At 38.1% G+C, this 17,055-nt stretch overlaps 2 protein-coding genes across 4 annotated transcripts in view; both read left to right on the top strand.

The window, feature by feature from the left end:
• Nucleotides 1-602: 602 nt before the first annotated feature.
• hykk.2 (hydroxylysine kinase, tandem duplicate 2) overlaps nucleotides 603-17,055 on the top strand; it is a 96,750-nt gene continuing 80,297 nt past the window's right edge. Inside the window, exons 1-5 of one of the 3 annotated variants that reach the window (XM_046390675.1) lie at nucleotides 603-758; nucleotides 1,643-1,951; nucleotides 3,724-3,866; nucleotides 4,308-4,488; nucleotides 5,568-5,740. In XM_046390675.1, the coding sequence (XP_046246631.1) occupies nucleotides 1,648-1,951; nucleotides 3,724-3,866; nucleotides 4,308-4,488; nucleotides 5,568-5,740 (801 nt within the window). In that variant the 5' untranslated portion in view covers nucleotides 603-758; nucleotides 1,643-1,647. Of the gene's footprint in view, nucleotides 759-1,642; nucleotides 1,952-3,723; nucleotides 3,867-4,307; nucleotides 4,489-5,567; nucleotides 6,411-17,055 lie in introns of those variants that run through there. The other 2 variants (XM_046390674.1, XM_046390676.1) reach the window with 2 other exon arrangements.
• Nucleotides 8,885-14,586, top strand: LOC124060124 (hydroxylysine kinase-like). The gene is made up of 5 exons (XM_046390673.1): nucleotides 8,885-10,123; nucleotides 11,146-11,442; nucleotides 12,024-12,166; nucleotides 12,842-13,022; nucleotides 14,072-14,586. The coding sequence occupies exons 1-5, from the start codon at nucleotides 10,045-10,047 to the stop codon at nucleotides 14,512-14,514; spliced, it is 1,143 nt and encodes a 380-aa protein (XP_046246629.1). The 5' UTR covers nucleotides 8,885-10,044; the 3' UTR covers nucleotides 14,515-14,586.

The raw sequence follows: 17,055 nt of genomic DNA, 5'->3' as shown, positions 1-17,055 counted from the left end.
TAAAAAAAAAAAGGAGATTATAAGTTATCACAAAAGAAAAATGTTTACATTTTGTCTAACAACTTGCTGTGTTTCATTGTTCTTTTTAAATGTAATTATCAGTGCAAAGACAGATGAAGATGTCACTAAGTGGGGCTAAATTAAAAATGTGCTCTCTCTCCAAGCTATGGATATGGATAAATTTCTTATGAATATTAATGCGAACAAGATACATCATCTCTATATCACAGATTTATGATCACACAAGTTTCCTGCATATTCTTCAGGGAGGCTCAGCAGTTCACAGAATGAAATTTAAGACAAGTTTAGATTAGATTAGATTCAATTTAAAAACAAACAAACAAACAAAAAAACAGCTTTGTCAGGAAAAAAACAATCTTGACTATATTAAATAGGTCAGAATTCAAAAATTCAAAATAAGACATTTGCAAAGTCAGACTTTTATGTTGAAATGTAATAATTCTAAAACTACATTTATTTTTATTGTTCTTTGACAATGGTCTCATCTACGCTAGGTGAAAAATTTTTGTATGCTTTGAAAAGAGCTGATCAATGACAAGATACAATCGCCTTAAAACGAGCGCAATAACATTTACTGGTGTTACTCTCGAAACCTACACTCTTCAGCATTGTATTTTGAAAACTCACACCGGATATGGACTGTACAGATGGCGAGTGTGCACACTCAGTGGGCGGCCAGCAGTGGACTTAGGACGTATCGTGTTACCTGGACTCCTCGTCTTTGTACACGCGCTGAGGTAGGTGTACTGGCACGTGAATAATGCTGTCGGCTAATGTTACCCTTTACGGCTGTTATTAAATGTGGCTGAGTCGTGGTGTACCGTTATTTCACGCGGTATGCTTAATCCAAAGACGTCGCTTACACCGTTGACGTGGGCAAACTCTTAGTAGGCTGCGTGAAACTTTCTATTCAGATTCAATTTGTCTTAAAATAATGAAAATTTAACACCACGCACTTGATTTACCAAACGCAACGTCCCGCGCGTGTGTTTGCGTGCGTTTGCGTGTGTTTTTTGTCTGTGCTGTTTATGGCGACACAACTTAACAGCGTTATGTGAATCCAACTAATGCCAGAAGAGGAAAGTTGATTTGATTTTCCAACTTGTAAACGATATGCCGACAGAATTAATGGGCCTGTAAGTTAAAAAACAATCCACAGTGGTAACAGGAACTCGAATTTAGCTGAAAGGTTGCCCTGTATTTGCTATTTAGTTCAAACAACATTAAATACGTAAGCCAACAAAGGATCCTCGCATTTGAGGAGGTGGGCTTATCATTTTTATCAATTGCTATTGGCCGAGAGTGCGCTGCAAGTTGAGAAAACACATTTCAAACAGACAAAACAAAAGTAAATCAAGAAAACGTCTTTTACATGTTTGAAAATAAACGTGTGCAGCTTTCAGAAAACACGCTACACAAACAAACAGAAAATACGCACGACCAAATACACAAACGTAGTGCAAATTTACTAACCACTTCGGTACTGTTGGAAAGGCCTGAGAAGTGACCTTAAAATACCCTGGTAGGAACAAACAGGAAAAATGTGTACATGTTTACTATTCTGCTCTTGTTAATGTCGACAAGCAAAAGCTTTTTCTGACAGAATATTGTTTTCATTCAGCAATAATGTCAGTGAAGCATGCCCAGCCCCAGTTCAGCCAGTCTCAGGTGACTGAGATCGTGAAGAGGATCTTCAGACTCACACCGTCAGAAATTCGCTCACTGCCGAGCTACGATGACCAGAACTTCTATGTGGCGACCACTGAGGGTGGCGAGTACGTCCTGAAGATAATGAACACAGAGGACAGTAAAAACCCCACCATGATTGAGGTGCAGACATGTGTCATGACCTTCTTGCACCAGAATGGACTTCCTGTCCAGACAGCTTTGCCCACCTCCTCAGGAGAGCTCATGAGCCTGGAAGAAATGGGTATGAAGTCAGCCGCACAGTTCAGACCTTATCAGTTATCCCATCTAACACTGTGAAAGAGAAATGTCCTCTAATTTGCTGGAGCATTTACAGTGTTTGCAAACACTCAGTTTGCATTTCAAAATATATCCATCTGTTTAGATTTTATATATACATGTGTGTGATTTATTTCACTGCAGACAGAAGTAGTCAGATACGCTGTTAAACTCTTTAATAAACTGTACAACAATTTAAAACGGCAACAAATTTAGGTTTTGTGCAGCAAAGCAAACCTCCAAGCTGTTTTAGGCAGTTTAACTGGTTTCATCAGAAACTAAACTTACAACTGATGGAGAAGTTACAACTGGCCATAGCCATTTCCCAGGATGACTTGTACACAGGCAGTGCTGACTGCATACACATGCACACGTTGCCCTGGACAAGTCATAGCCAAGACAAACTTTATTCAGTGGAGCAGACAGAACAAACCAATACCGACTTCGAACACACCTGAACACACCACTCCCCTGTGTCCATCTCAACAGACAAGGGGCCTTGTTAGATACTTCCTGGAAGTGAAAGATATCCATTGCTTAACAAAGGTGCATAGGCCTCCTCAACACAGCCAGGACTCTTCTGACCCTTCATGTGAGAAAGCTCACAAGCTACACTTGTCAGTGGAGCAGCTGCAGCAGCAGGTTTTCGGTTAGTCTGTTTTGGTTTTAACTTCAATCAGGGCTGTCAGCTTTCCATTGCCACTGCTGTATTTCCTCTCTGTTCTGCAGCTCTTAACTGTCTGTGAGGTTGGGACTCTAAAAATGTAGAAACCAGGTTCCACCTATGGCCATTCCACTATGGTCTCTCTCTATCTCCCCCCTCTGCCTTCTCGGTCAGCCACAAAGAGCTGCAGGTCTGCACTTCAGCTGTATTCACACAAAATTAGGTTGTCCAGAAGTTTGGGTTTGTTTGCGTTTTACAAACAGCAGCCAAGACGTTCAGTACAGTATGCTTTGAACCATCTGTTTTGCTGATATGCTTCTGGAGACGTTTCATATGCTTTCGGGACACCTGTTTGACTTTTGAGTTGTCCAAACTGTCTACAACAGACAAAGGAGAATAGGATTCCTGAAATTTTTACTTTAACTGATTGAGTAAAACATATTCTTTCATCACACACAACGCATCAGTGTGTATGTCAATAAACAATTACTGCTGTGTAAAAATTAAATGATGACATTGTTAACAGTTATTTTCATGATGTTTGGAATGTTTAGGAACAAAAATGCTGCTTTTTGGCTTACATTTAACGCATTACTTCCACATTCATATACCGTACTATAGTGATATTCACCTGCTCCTGAGGGGTAAATTCACATCTTTCCACCTGTCAAAGCACATATCAATTCATATATTCCTTTTTAGACCATCTTTCAACTTCCTTTTACAAAACAGAGCTAGATATTGCATATTATGTGTGCAGGTGAATAAAGTTAATCATCTGTTTATTATGCGGTGTTGCGCTGGGTAACCTTCTGCGGGACATTAACCTTCGGGGAGGGGATAGATTAACGCGTCCTGCCACAGGGTGAAAAAAAAAAATCATCTTTGTAGCTGCAATGTTACGCAGTATAGCAGATTGTGGCAAGTTCATGCCCTCCATAATATCAACACTAACACTTTATTGTAATGATAAGTGTGCCCCAGAGCAAGGCCACAAACCATAAGTCATGCTTTATGAGGGCTAAGAACAAGGTAAGTGACTGTATTACTAACCCTGTCTTTGCCTTTGACAGACTGTGGCTATGGCTGTCAGAAGTACCTGGTGCGGATGCTCACTTATTTGCCTGGAACCATGATTTGCAAGGTTCCGTTAACACCACAGTTACTGTATGAAACTGGCAAGACAGCAGCCAGAATGGACCAAGTTCTACAAGAGGTATGATAGTAGCACCCTTGAGGAACTTCTAAATCATTTAGTTCATGCTGTAACTCCACAAGGTCTGTTTTAAAAATGTCTGAACTGTTGCCTGTCTGAGCCGCTGACAGAGAAAGACAAATGAAGTGCTACACTGAAAGTTTCTTGTCTCGAGGCAAAACTTTAAATAAGTGCTAACGTTGTGAATTTACTCTCATTGTGCTACTTCATTACCACCCACATTATTATTTATATAAATTATTTCATTATTTTAGAATATTATTCAGGTAACTTACATAATGAAGGACTAGCCTTTCACTGCTTATTAAACATGAAGCTTGGAACAGCCAAGCTTTGCTAAACAAAACAGTGAGTAGCTGACAAAACTCTTTACTTGTTCTTCTTCTTCCTCCATCTGCTTCTCTGTGTTATTACTGGTTTTTCTTCTCTTTTGTTTCTCAGTTGGAGCACCCTCATCTTAGTGTGCTGGACAGAGGGAAGTTCATGTGGAGTCTGTCAAATGTTCCCCTCCTCGAAGCATACATCAATCTGTTAGATGGAGACCCACTTCAGGAGGTTGTGAACTCTGTCATTCTTCAGTACAAGACCTCTGTGCTCCCCAGGATGTCCAATTTCCGCAAGAGTGAGTGTGATATTTCCTCATTAGATTCTCCTCTAGATCATGTTTTGTATGCCTCTGTGCCAAAGGCCTTATGTTTTTGGATGGTCTATCTGTCCTTTTCTTGTGGGCATGATATCCCAGGAACTGCTTGAGAGATTTTCATAACATCTGGCACAAAAGTGCATTTGGACTCAAGGATGAACCGATGACAATTTGGTGGTGAAAGGAAACTGCAGCCTTGCAAAACATGGTTTTGGCATAACGAATTTATACACAACTTGTGACAGAATTTCACACAAATGACTAATAGGCCAAAATGATGAAGTGATGACATTTTATAGCAAAAATGTTCTGCAAATGCGGTTTTCAGGCCTTTATCCAACACCATATGTCAGGATCAGAGGGGAAGATTGTGACCATATTTCACATTCAGTCAGTACTGAACTGGTGACAATAATCTCGGGTGCACACCTTGAAACTGTGCTGATTGATAGATCTTCTGCTGGGTTGAAGATGTGTGTTGTTTTAGAATTTGTAGCTTCTTTGCAGCAACATCCATATTTGAAACACTGTAGTCCACCGCAAGCTCACTGATTTTGATGACACTGAGCTTGAGGCGGTGGATGAAAGGAGGAAATTAATCACTGGAATTATGCATGTTAATATAGTGATAACTTCTATTTCATAAAAAAATACACTTAATACCCAATAACAAAATCTTGACTACTTTTACAGTGTTATGTGAGTGTGGAGTCTAGACAGGAGTTAATGAGGTACACGTTATCTTATTTTTCACGTGTTTGAACTGAATGTTCAGAATGAGGTTTTAAAACCAGAACAACCATACTTTTATTTTTACCCTCAGTGCAACAGTGTTGTTGCGCTTCAGGTGATTGTTGTTGCCCCATGTGGCTGGACTGGAAATTATTAATTGGATTCATACATACCAGATGTAGTGATAGCTTCTGTTTCACCTCCATTGACAAAGTTGGGCTTCTCAATGGTGGCGTTCACACGAAGAAGAGTTAGGACCTGTCACTGAATAAGTGAGTGATAATGTATTTTGTTTGCCTTAATAACTTTTTGTTCCACTTTCTAAGGCATTAACCACGGTGACTTCAACGACCTCAATGTGCTCGTTCAGCCTGATGGGAGTGACGGCCACAGGATTTCTGGCATCCTTGACTTTGGAGACATGAACAGTGGCTTCTACATCTATGAGCTAGCTATCACCATCATGTACATGATGACAGAGCACCCTAAACCCATAGAGGTAGGTGGACCTGTTCTCGCAGGCTGGGAAAGTGTCCTTCCCCTAAACGAAGAAGAGAAATCTTGCCTCTATGTGCTCGTGCTCTCCCGCTTTTGCCAGTCATTGCTTTTAGCTCGTCACGCTGTGACCCTGCATCCGGAAAATACAGAATATCTGATGATTTCATCCAAGAGAGGCGTCCACATTCTCCGCGACCTCTGGGAGCTTGGAAAGGAGCACGTGGAGAAAAAGTGGTTTCAGGGTGCTGCTCAATTCAGTGACAGAAATGGAGAAATATGACAGGAAAGTAACTCAAAAATTTCAACACACAATAGTTTGATTCCACTGAGCTATTCGACAAGATAAAGTCAAGTTAAGCTAAAACAATATATTGTCCTTTAACAGTATAAATAATGCACGTTTTACCCTTGAGATTCAGACATATTGCAGTAGGAATACCACCGTGTGTCTTTATTAGACAAGGGTAGAGGCCAAGCAAAAATTTTATTTTAATAATGGATCATGTACTGTAAAAACAAAAATAAACATCAAAATAACGGACTAACAGAGATGATACATGAAAGTTGTATAGTGAGTCAGTAACTTAACTGACTTACTAACTCATAAGTCATCATGAAGAGACAGTAGTTTCTGGTAAGGACAACTGACCAGACATTACATTTAAGAAAACTAATCATTAAAAAAAAACAAAAAAACAAAATGTTTATTAAGTGCATAAACTCATGTGGGCTCATACACGTCAGTGGCCTTGAGTAGCTTGGTACCCCTCTGTATAGTAACAGTGAACATGGTTTAACAATCTGTTAATTTCAGTAAATGTTTGGCAGTATTTTACTTTAAGGGAATCAACCTAATTGTCTCTATGTATTCATGCATTACACTTCCACAATTACATGTTGGTGCAGACACTGTCTGCATTCAAAATCTGTCAAAATAGAACCAGTGCATTACCGTAATCAATGTAAAGCTTCTTATATTATCATATTACTCAAACTAGCTGAAAATTACTATTACAACTTATGCAATGCAAACAGGGGTTGAACGAAAAGTATTTAATCACAGGTTTATCAGTGTTTCTCTTGACAGTGGGGTGCAAATGTGGTGCTATGGTAAAGTTTCCTGTCCATGACCACAAAGAAACAGAGTTTGATTCTTCAGCGAACACCGTGTGCTTTTAGTTTTTGTGTGGTTGGAAAGGGATCTTGTACCTTATTAAGTAACTAACCTCTGGCAGGTTTGGTTCTTCGTGGAATATGTGGGTGCCTTCGATCAAATTGTCTTTTTTACTGTGTTACTGTAATGGTAATGAAGCAGGAGGGAGAAGAAGACCTTACATGTGATACAGTGCACTTGATGGCAAGTTTCCACTGGTTTGCCAAATCAAAAGACACATGCTCAGGTTATATTCTACAAACTGCAATAATGTCTTCGTGGATTGTTATGCATACTGGACTTTGACACCGTGTGACATTCTGTTTCAGTAGGAAATCAGTATCTCAACTTTAAGAATGCGAATTTATCTCTAACTTGGTCTAAAGGTTTCAAATTTAATACTTTTATACTTTCATCCAATGATTCAAATAAACAAAGCAGCAAATTCCAAAAGAGTTTGTTACATTTTGTCTCTTATGTATACTTGTATGGTCAGTGTGGTGGTGAGTAGTACAGCCGCTTTAGTTTTTGACCTCAGTACAAACAATAAAAGGTTTGAACATTAGAACTGCAATCTTACACACTAGAAATGAGATATACTTTTTCTGTACACGGTTTTCCTCTTATTTGTTTAACAGTTGTACTTCAAAGATTCAAATATAAAATCTCCAAAACTTCACTTCAGGGTAAGTCAGTTGGACTCTCCCGCACCTCTGCAGCTGTGTCAACAGATAAATTATATGTTCTTTGACGTGCATCGTAAAACTTGACTGGAATTGCCGCCCCCATAAAACAGGAGGACAGTGCTGTTACTATTCATTTCTATCTGTTTTAGAAAAGAGCTGACTTTAGAAAGGACATTTTGGTTAAAGACTATTAACTGAAAATCTGCCAAGTCTCACGTGACTTAGAAAAGATAAAAAGCCTGCAGTTGAGAAACTATAATGTCACTTTGTTGTCATACGCAAACTGTAAAACAACCAATGTAACTGTAACAGCTGTACAGGAACAGTAGAAATCCCTGCAGTTTGAACTAGCTTGGACATGCATGGAGTAACATATATAGAAATGTCTGTCAGATTTGATTTTTATTGTGGTTTAGAGGGTTTGGTATGGACTATAATGTATTATAGGAAATGACACCATTAGATGTTAGTTCCCAGCTGGGAACAGTTTATCTTTTTAGTTTGAAAATGAATGTAATAGTTGTTGGTCCGTTTCTTAGCTGACCCTCGAGAGATTGTATTGTTGAGTATTGTAGTCAAAGTCAAGATTGAACTTTAACTCTTAAATATAATCATAAGAATAAGCCTGATTTTGGTGTCACATTTACCCTCCCTATTGTGTACACTATATAGACAGAAGTATTGGAACACCTGACCATTGCACTGACAGGTACTTTAACAACATCGCATTCTAAATACAAAGACATCTTTGCAGCTGTAACAGCTTCCGCTGTTCTAGAAAGACGCATTACAGAAAAGCACAGGAAATGCAGAAAAAGACAACAGAGGTGTTTCCATAGGACACCTGTTCTGAACGCAGCTTGGACATGCTGGTTGCTATGGACTGACTTACTGTCACAAGTTATTACTTATTGAAGTTGGATTTGTGTGTTGTGTGTATTTGCGCTGTGTTTGTGTATTTGCTGTGTATCAGACTTGATGTGTTCTTAATTTGCTTGTGTTTTGTCTATATGCATGTCTTTTCCTAAGTTGCAGTGCAATGCACATTCCCTTATCCACCACAGTTCTAGTTATGATTTGGCTAACAAGCTTGCCTTCTCTCTACATAAGATTGTACTATAGATTTGTAAACTGTACAGACGAGAGTAGAGAATCTCTACTACGGCTACCAGGCGTAATTATGTATTTCATCAAATATGGTTTGTTTAAGAAGCCCCTGGAGGGCTCTAAATTTGTGAGATTTATTGTTAAAGCTAATCATGTTTCTGTGTCTGTGACATTTGCCTCAGTTAATTCAGTGCTCTTAACAGAGGATTAAATTATACAATCAGTGTAAGTGGCTTCATAGAACAAGACTGTTATACAAGCTGCTAATGTCAATATATTCTTGTAAACCAGGAAAGACTGAACTCATTTCATTGTTTACTCCACCAGCTCTTTATCAGGGTCTTGTTGTATCTCATGTTCCAAAGCTTGGCTGATCTTTGTCACTGTCAAGGTGAAGGACCACTCCTCCACTACATCCTCATAATTTTATTAGATACAGGCACATCATATTTTTAGAAATATATTATAAATGAATTTACCCTTTTAAAATACAGTCACTAAGTTTCAGGACACTTCATCTGCCTTCACCGAGGAGCTACAACATTTATGTCTGACATTTGAAACTTTCATTTCATTACGATTCAGAGCCTCAGCTCAGTCTAGTATGTACCCATGCATTATTGTGTTTATTAACAACATTGGAAATCCTGTGAAATCAGTTGCTTTAATAGTGTGTATCCACCTGCCTTTTCAGCTTTCTGTAAAATCTGGTGCAATACTGCCCCCATGTGATCCTTGTAAGCTCTTACTTCCAGTGGAGGATTCATTGCCTGAAAAAATGTTTTTTAAAAATGGTCCCGAATGTGCATCTGGCACGTACTGTAGTTGTTGTAATTGACTTTCGGGGTGAAAGCACACGTGCTTCAATTTTCATTAAAATGTATATTAATACTACTTATGTCAAATGCCCAACACCAACAAATAGTACATCAGTTGAGCCATAAATTAATGGCGCAGTTCAAAGATCTCTTTCCTACAGACTTACCTATTCAGTATCTCAGTGTAATATGGTAGTTGTTGTCATGCGTTTTCACCAGTTGGACATGTACAAACTTGCCATTGACTGTAAATAGTTTAACCGAACTGAACTGTAATCAGAAAGAAACACATCTGTGCAGCTTCAAAGAGCAGGAGCCATGACTCTCAGAACCATAGTCCCATAACAGCATCTTATATACAGTGTTCGGTTTGATTGGTTATGCTCCACAAAGCGAACAATATTTTCAAAATAACTTATACCCTCTACTCTGGCTGAATACATAACACCCACTCAATAAATACTGTCAAAGAAAGACACTTTACACATCTCATAGCTTAACCGAAGAGAGGGAGAAACTGGTTTGACAGGCTTTTCCACAAATGTACAGAATGAAACTGAAGACACATCCTGCACTTTCAGCTCTGCAGAGCATCAGTATCATCTGTCAAGCAACAATGGGTAAGTGCACTTTTTTCTTAGTCCGGTGTTTGTATGAAACCAGCATGCTGTTTATATAATTTACATTTATTAACCAGTAGTTTATGACATTTCAGACTCTTGCTGAGAAATTAATGTATAGTGAATTCTGTAAATACTGCTGAAGGTTTTTGAGAGGTTGTCAAATGCCGCAAAAACAACTTGATAATAGCAAGAGTTTAGTTTTTTTTGTCATTTTCTCAAACAATAATGCATAATCTAGTCCCAATAGGAAGAATATTAATCATGGTCTTTGGGATCCTAACATGTAAGTTGTATGTATAAGAAACTAAATCCATTTCATAACATTGGCACGCGTATCTCTGTAAGCCTTTAGTCTCAAGGACCTTTTGTCAGGACATGAAAATTGCCACATTCCTATGTCATCTCTCACAAGAAGGATTACTCAACAATCGACACGCCTGAGGAGTTTAGAGACGCACTTAAGAAAACACAAAGCATTTTGTAAAAACACACTCACAAAAACATGTTAGCATTGATCAGAAACAAAAATCAGATGATACTCAAAGGAATGACATGAAAGTGCGAAAAATTTGCATAAAACACAAATGTTAAGTGTTGACTAAGTAATGCTAAAACCTGAACTGTAACATCAAACAAAAGCTGAATGATGTGAAAAAAACATAAGCTATAAAACCTCTCTTAAGCTGCAGAGCATCCAAGCTATGGTTCCAAAAAAGTCTTTGCTAATGTTCTACCAACATAAATTTTGTTAAAGGATGGTAATCCGATTATTGGTGTAACTAGAAGATAAATGGTTTTATTTTATGTTTTGCAAAACCTTGTAGGATTAAAAATGGTTTTAATGGTATTGTTCCAGTGATGAAACCCTCCTGCAGCAGGGTCTGCAATGTCAGTCTAGAGCTGAAAGCAACTATATCTTGTTTGATTGGTTTTAATTTAAGTTTTGGTTTAAGTTTCTAAAGTGAGACTATCCACATTCTCTCTCCTTCTTTCTATTGATATGTTAAAAAAATCCACAGCTGTCAGTCCAAGACCTACACTTACCCTGCAGCAAGCAACTGAACTGACACGGCAACTCTATGGAGTGACTGTAACTGAGATATCCACCCTGCCAAGTTATGTTGACCAGAATTTCCTCATGGTGGACGAGGAGGGTGGCAAGTATGTCATGAAAATCATGAACTCAGAAGAGAGTAAGAACTCCACTCTGCTGGAGGTGCAGACCCATGCCATGTCCTTTCTACGCAAGCATGGAATTCCTGTTCAAAGATCCATTCCCACCCTCAAAGGGGAGGTCATGAGTATGGAGGAAATAGGTAACAACAATTTTTTATAAAATTTCAATTTTGATCAAATAATCCTAAACTTTATCTGGGGACATCATATGTTTGTAGTGATTTAAAAAAAAAAACTAACCTGGTGAACTACTGTATACTTGCATGCATTTAGGTCTGACATGATCCCATAATGAAGGATATGTGGGAATCACTTTAGTTATGATGACAAATCTTGGGGCGGCATGGTGGTGCAGTGGTTAGCACTGTTGTCTTACAGCAAGAGGGTTCCTGGCTTGAATCCCGGTCTGGGCCCTTCTGTTCTCTCTGTGCCTGCGTGGGTTTACTCCGGGTACTCTAGAAAATGGATGTATGGATGATAAATCCTAACAGAACTATCAATGTCCTAATCTGTGTTGTATTAGCTGCAATACCAGCTGTGTAAAAAGGGCTTCGTTATTATTCTTGAAGAGCATTGATGATTTATTGAAAATTGTTAATTTTACCAGAACGGGAAAAAATGAATATCAATGGATCATCTGTAATATTTTCCAATTCTAAATGGCACTGTGATTCTCTACTGAACTGAAAATGTTCCTTTTGTATACACCTCACCTTGTTAGATTGCGGCCACGGTGTTCAGACCTACTGTGTGAGGTTGATGACTTATGTCCCTGGAAAAACCCTTGCCGAATCTCCAGTCACAACGCAAGATCTGTATCATGTCGGCAAGTTGGCCGCCACTTTGGATAAGACATTGCAACAGGTAAGTTCAAACATCAAACTGCGAAATTCAACTAACACGATTTTATACCAATGTCTCACGTCATAAAGAATCACATGCAGTCGTGAGACCAAAGAGGAGGAAAAAGAAATTACGAATTAATATTATTTTTATTAGTCTATAAAATTATGTACAGACTCCTAAAAAACATGGAAAACCCATAATCTGATGAGAAAAGGAGGAGTATGAGGTGACCATTTTTGAAAATGCACCTCAAATACTGTAGGTGGGCATGAGTCTGTTTACATGCTTTCTCAGGAGCAACATGCGTTCTTCTATCAGGTCAGTGGGGTTTATGTTATTTAGCTACAAGGCATATCCTATTGTGTAGAAGAATAATCAGAAAGATAATGCAGAACACACAAAACACACCACTGTTTAAAATTTAGAATCACGAGGCAACAAGGCCAAATTAGAATTAACGTTGGACTTGCAGCTCCAAATGAAAGCTAATGTTGTTCCATATTTCCTGGATGTGTAAATAAGCAGCTGTTTGCTAATATGTTAACCATATCAACTTTATAGGACCATAATGGCATATTTTATACATGTGTGTGAGGCTTACCTAATTAATGCAGCTTTGAGGTATCAAAAAACTGTAATAAAATACACCCATTAAAAATAAAAACTGTAGTATTTAAACTTTTTTTTTTTCAGCTGGAATCTCTGCACCTAGATGTCTTAGAAAAAGATGATGAATGTTGGAGTTTATCCAACATTCCTCTGCTGGTGGACTACTTATCAGTGATGGATGGAGATCCCCTGCAGGAAGTGATCCAAGCAGTCATTGAAAGCTATAATTCACATGTGCAGCCCAAAATCAGCTCATTCAAAAAAGGTAATACAGATAACAAGCCTAAATTCCTTATGTTCTGTAGTATTCTTTTGTTTTACAATTATATTCATACATAATGTATGTATGGTCACACATACTTGGCAAATAAAGCTGATTCTGATTCTGATTTTCCTTATAATTATAAACCGAGAGTATGCTAATCCAGCACAGTATTTGTGGGAATTTTGTTCGTATCGGATGATTCCTGGACTCACAATTAACAACTGATGCCATTGTTTAGTGACAGTGAAGAAAGCAGCAATACAGAGAGGCATAAAATAAAAGTCTGAAGGTCATGCTAGCCAGCCGTGTAGTGAATCTGATTTTCATGCACAAGACTGGACTTCTGTAACCTTTAAACCATTATTTTAGCGAGAACCTTCCCCTAACCGTAATTTTTTAGCCATGCATGGCCCTAGGGATGGCAGTTCCCAGTGTCAGACAGTTGGTCCTCCTCTTTTTGGTCCAGACTTAAAATATCTCAACAACTACAGGATGGATTCAGATGTACATTTTCTCTATATTCTATTTTGTCCACAACAAATGAATCCAACTGACCATGGTGATTCCCTGATAATTTTTCTACAGTTTCCCCATGTTCCATGTGCAAATATTGTAAAACAATTAGAAAAAAACCCAAAAAACATTAGCATTGTAAAAAGCTAATTCAGTATAATCCAGGGTTTGGCAGAATCGTAATCCTTAGCAGTATAAAGATTGTTGTATGGTGATATGTGGGTAATTTCACCTACTGTGTATACATTCAAATACTGTATATAAAAGTTTCATTATTAGTTGTATAAATTCAATGTTAAAGTTGACTGACCAGACAAAAACAGGAGACCCGAGCTAAATACCTCTGCACTATTGTAACAGACACATTTGCTGTTACCAGTTGTTAGCTGGAATTCACTAAAACATACTGGGTGGAATTTGGCTTGCGTTCACCAAATACCAAATAACAAATATGGTGCAATTACTTAAGATTTTTTTCCCTTACAGATCATTTAAATGCACAAAGGTTCTAAATGCTTTTGCATTGTCTTTCACAGGAATAATACATGGGGACTTAAATGACCTGAACATCATTGTCACACCTGTTGACAGCGGGCGTCATGAGGTTTCAGCCATCCTGGACTTTTCTCTACTCATGACTGATTGTTACGTGTTTGAACTGGCAACAGCCATCGCATACTTGATGCTGGAGAACCCCAATCCTCTGGATGTAGGTGGAGCACTGTTAGCTGGCTGGGAAAGCATTATGGTGCTCAGTGATGATGAGAGGGATTCCCTTTTTCTGCTCGTACTCGGTCGGTTGTGCCAGTCTCTCGTTTACGGACGGTACAATGTCAAAATATATCCAGACAACGAGAAGTATCTCCTGACTACGGCCAAAAGTGGGACTCGGCTTCTTACTAAACTCTGGGAGATGGGCAAGCAGGAAGTGGAGAGGAAGTGGTTCTCAGATACTAACATGTTTTCAGTCAGTGAATAAAGAAATGCTTAGATGGATGATCCTGAGAGACAATATAGATTTTCATTCATGAATAAAAGCTTTTAAAAAGTTTCTTTTTAGTTTTTGCTCTTTCTTACAACTTGCAGAAAGGGTCTACCAAAAGGACCAAGGGGCTACGTTAACTTTTTGTTTCCTATCTTTTTTGTTTTTACGAATACTTAATGAATAATGTCATAAATAGTTCTTATAAATAATTATTATTTAAAAATAATTTTCATCAAAAATCTGGGGATAAACTACCTTGGTGAGAAATAAATGGATGACTGCAACAAGCATATGTACATTCAGCTCTGTGCTCCCTTGACTGCATTTCTGGATACAACTGGATAATTAATTATTAGTGAATAATTTGTCAAACTGCTCTCTAAGTGGTTTACATCCTGACATGTCTTTAGTAGTTCATTACAAAGATCACTTAAGTGGACTGTTTCACCAGTTTCCATTTGGGGAATGGTTGCAGAGAAGCTGGACTTTTATATTCAGCCATTTAAAAATTAACAGCTTTTATAATTGCAGATGACTTACTAACATTTGCCTATGGCTAATTAGAAATAAGAAAAACTCTTGAGTATTTTTTAATGGATTATTAAAATGTATAACATTGCATTGCGTTGATAGCAATTAGAAATACACAGCTTCTGTTGCTTTATTCATCTATTCCATTACACAGTTAAATAGAAATATTGTACTTATTACGCCTTACAATGCATTTGATCAGCTACAAAAGAACAATAGAAAATATATAAAGCTATATACTTAACAGCATTTATCATAGAAATTTTAAGAGGAAAATATCACTTTTTTCCTGTTTCCAGTAACCATTTAAAAAAGATTTAACGCAAGTTGTCCAAATAAACATTATTTCACCTTTTCCAAAACTTTTGTACTTACATTTTACATCATGCAGAGAACTTGTTTCATCATACAAGCAATATATTAACTAATTTAATAACAAGCAAAAATGACATTTTGTCCATTAACTTTTACTTGAAAGCTGTGATGTAACAAAAATAAAATTGATCACTAGATGGAGACCTCATCCCACTTATCCCCAAACCTTCCTAAATGCTCCTTTTTTGTGAATTAGCCTTTCAGGCTCACACTTTGTCTCAAAAGCATTGAATCCTGATTTAAAACAACATCAGTGATTTCGTCTTGCAGTCTAGAGGGGTGCGGGGAACCTCACACAACATTTTGACACTATCAGTTGTGGAGAAGCTTGTAAACCAGGACCGACCACTTCGAAAGTGTGATGATGTATCTTTACATTTTCCAAATCAAACCATCTGAAAGATTACCATTGTAGTGTGAGCATCTTTTACACAGTTGAGACTGAGTAAACAAAGAAACCAAGGTTCATGAAAGGTTTATACCTGTAGACCCATCAATTTTGGTAAACCAAAAGTGATGGGATGATATAGCCTGGAGAAATCCTCTCAAATCCTGAAACCAGCTGTACTCAGTATCCACTGTATGCCTTCAACTGCCACCTCACCTATGCCACAGCCTTATATCTACTCTTCCTACAACAACACCACACACACACACACCTCGTCTACCTTTTACATTTCAACCGCCCACCTCCCACCTCAAAGGCACCATCTGCCCTCTGCCCCCGCTGCAGCTCGCGATATGTACCTCCAGTCATGCAGAAAAAGTCACAGTGTGCGTCTGTGAATGTCTGCCTGTGCTCACGTTTGTCCTCCGTCTGTTTCACTGCAGCATTTGAGACCAGCATGCCCGAAGAGGCATAAATCTGAACCTTTGCACTGCCTACCTTCAAAGCCATTGTCCCTGCCCTCTCTTTCTCTCTCTTCTTATTCTCTTTCTGTCTTTGTGAAACATTAAATCCATGTTCCACAATTTATGGCTGGAATAGAAATGGCAACACTCAAAGGACTTAGTTTAATACACCAACCACACTTATCAGTGCCATTAATCCTCTTGGCATTTGAAAACAGAGCACTGCACCTTTTTTTTTTTTTTTTTTTTTTTAAAGAAAAAATACAATAAAGAAATTTAATTTACACTCCAAAGACCACCAGTCTGCAGGCTTTCAGTCAGAATATACTCTGCAGTCATTGTCACTTGAATAATTTTTCCTTTTCTTCATTTTCCCTATGATAAATAAATCTAAATATTCTTACAGCTCTTTTTAGACAAAAGTTGAAAAGTTGCAGTACAGGAAAAAAAAATCATGACATAAAACAAAGTCAATGGCTGAAAATCACCTGCTGTAACGACAATGGAATGCATAAATGGTACGAATTCAGTCTGCTCAAACTGTTTAACCACTTTGTCACTTAACTTCATGTAAGAACATCTGAATGCCTCAATTGTAATTAAACAGCAAATCCCTCCAGTAAGACATGGAAAGGCAGGAAAGGAATAGAAGGAGTTTTTAAAAGGTAAACAGCTCTCAAGCCACTCACTGCAAAAGCCTTGAAAGCATTATAGTGGATATCATATAGAGGATACAGTGCCCCAAAGGAAAAAAGAGAAAAAGCTGCTGGAGGGAGC

The sequence above is a fragment of the Scatophagus argus genome, chromosome 6 (assembly GCF_020382885.2).
Source record: "Scatophagus argus isolate fScaArg1 chromosome 6, fScaArg1.pri, whole genome shotgun sequence".
Taxonomy (NCBI): domain Eukaryota; kingdom Metazoa; phylum Chordata; class Actinopteri; family Scatophagidae; genus Scatophagus; species Scatophagus argus.
Note: the sequence above shows the minus strand (reverse complement) of the source record. Positions and strands in the feature narration are given on the sequence as shown.

Bases quoted from the DNA above. Each gene is read 5' to 3' on its own strand.
- LOC124060124 (XM_046390673.1), top strand. From the start codon at position 10,045: ATGTACAGAATGAAACTGAAGACACATCCTGCACTTTCAGCTCTGCAG. The intron at 11,443-12,023 runs GTAACAACAATT...TCACCTTGTTAG, and splicing joins CATGAGTATGGAGGAAATAG to ATTGCGGCCACGGTGTTCAG. The intron at 13,023-14,071 runs GTAATACAGATA...TGTCTTTCACAG, and splicing joins AATCAGCTCATTCAAAAAAG to GAATAATACATGGGGACTTA.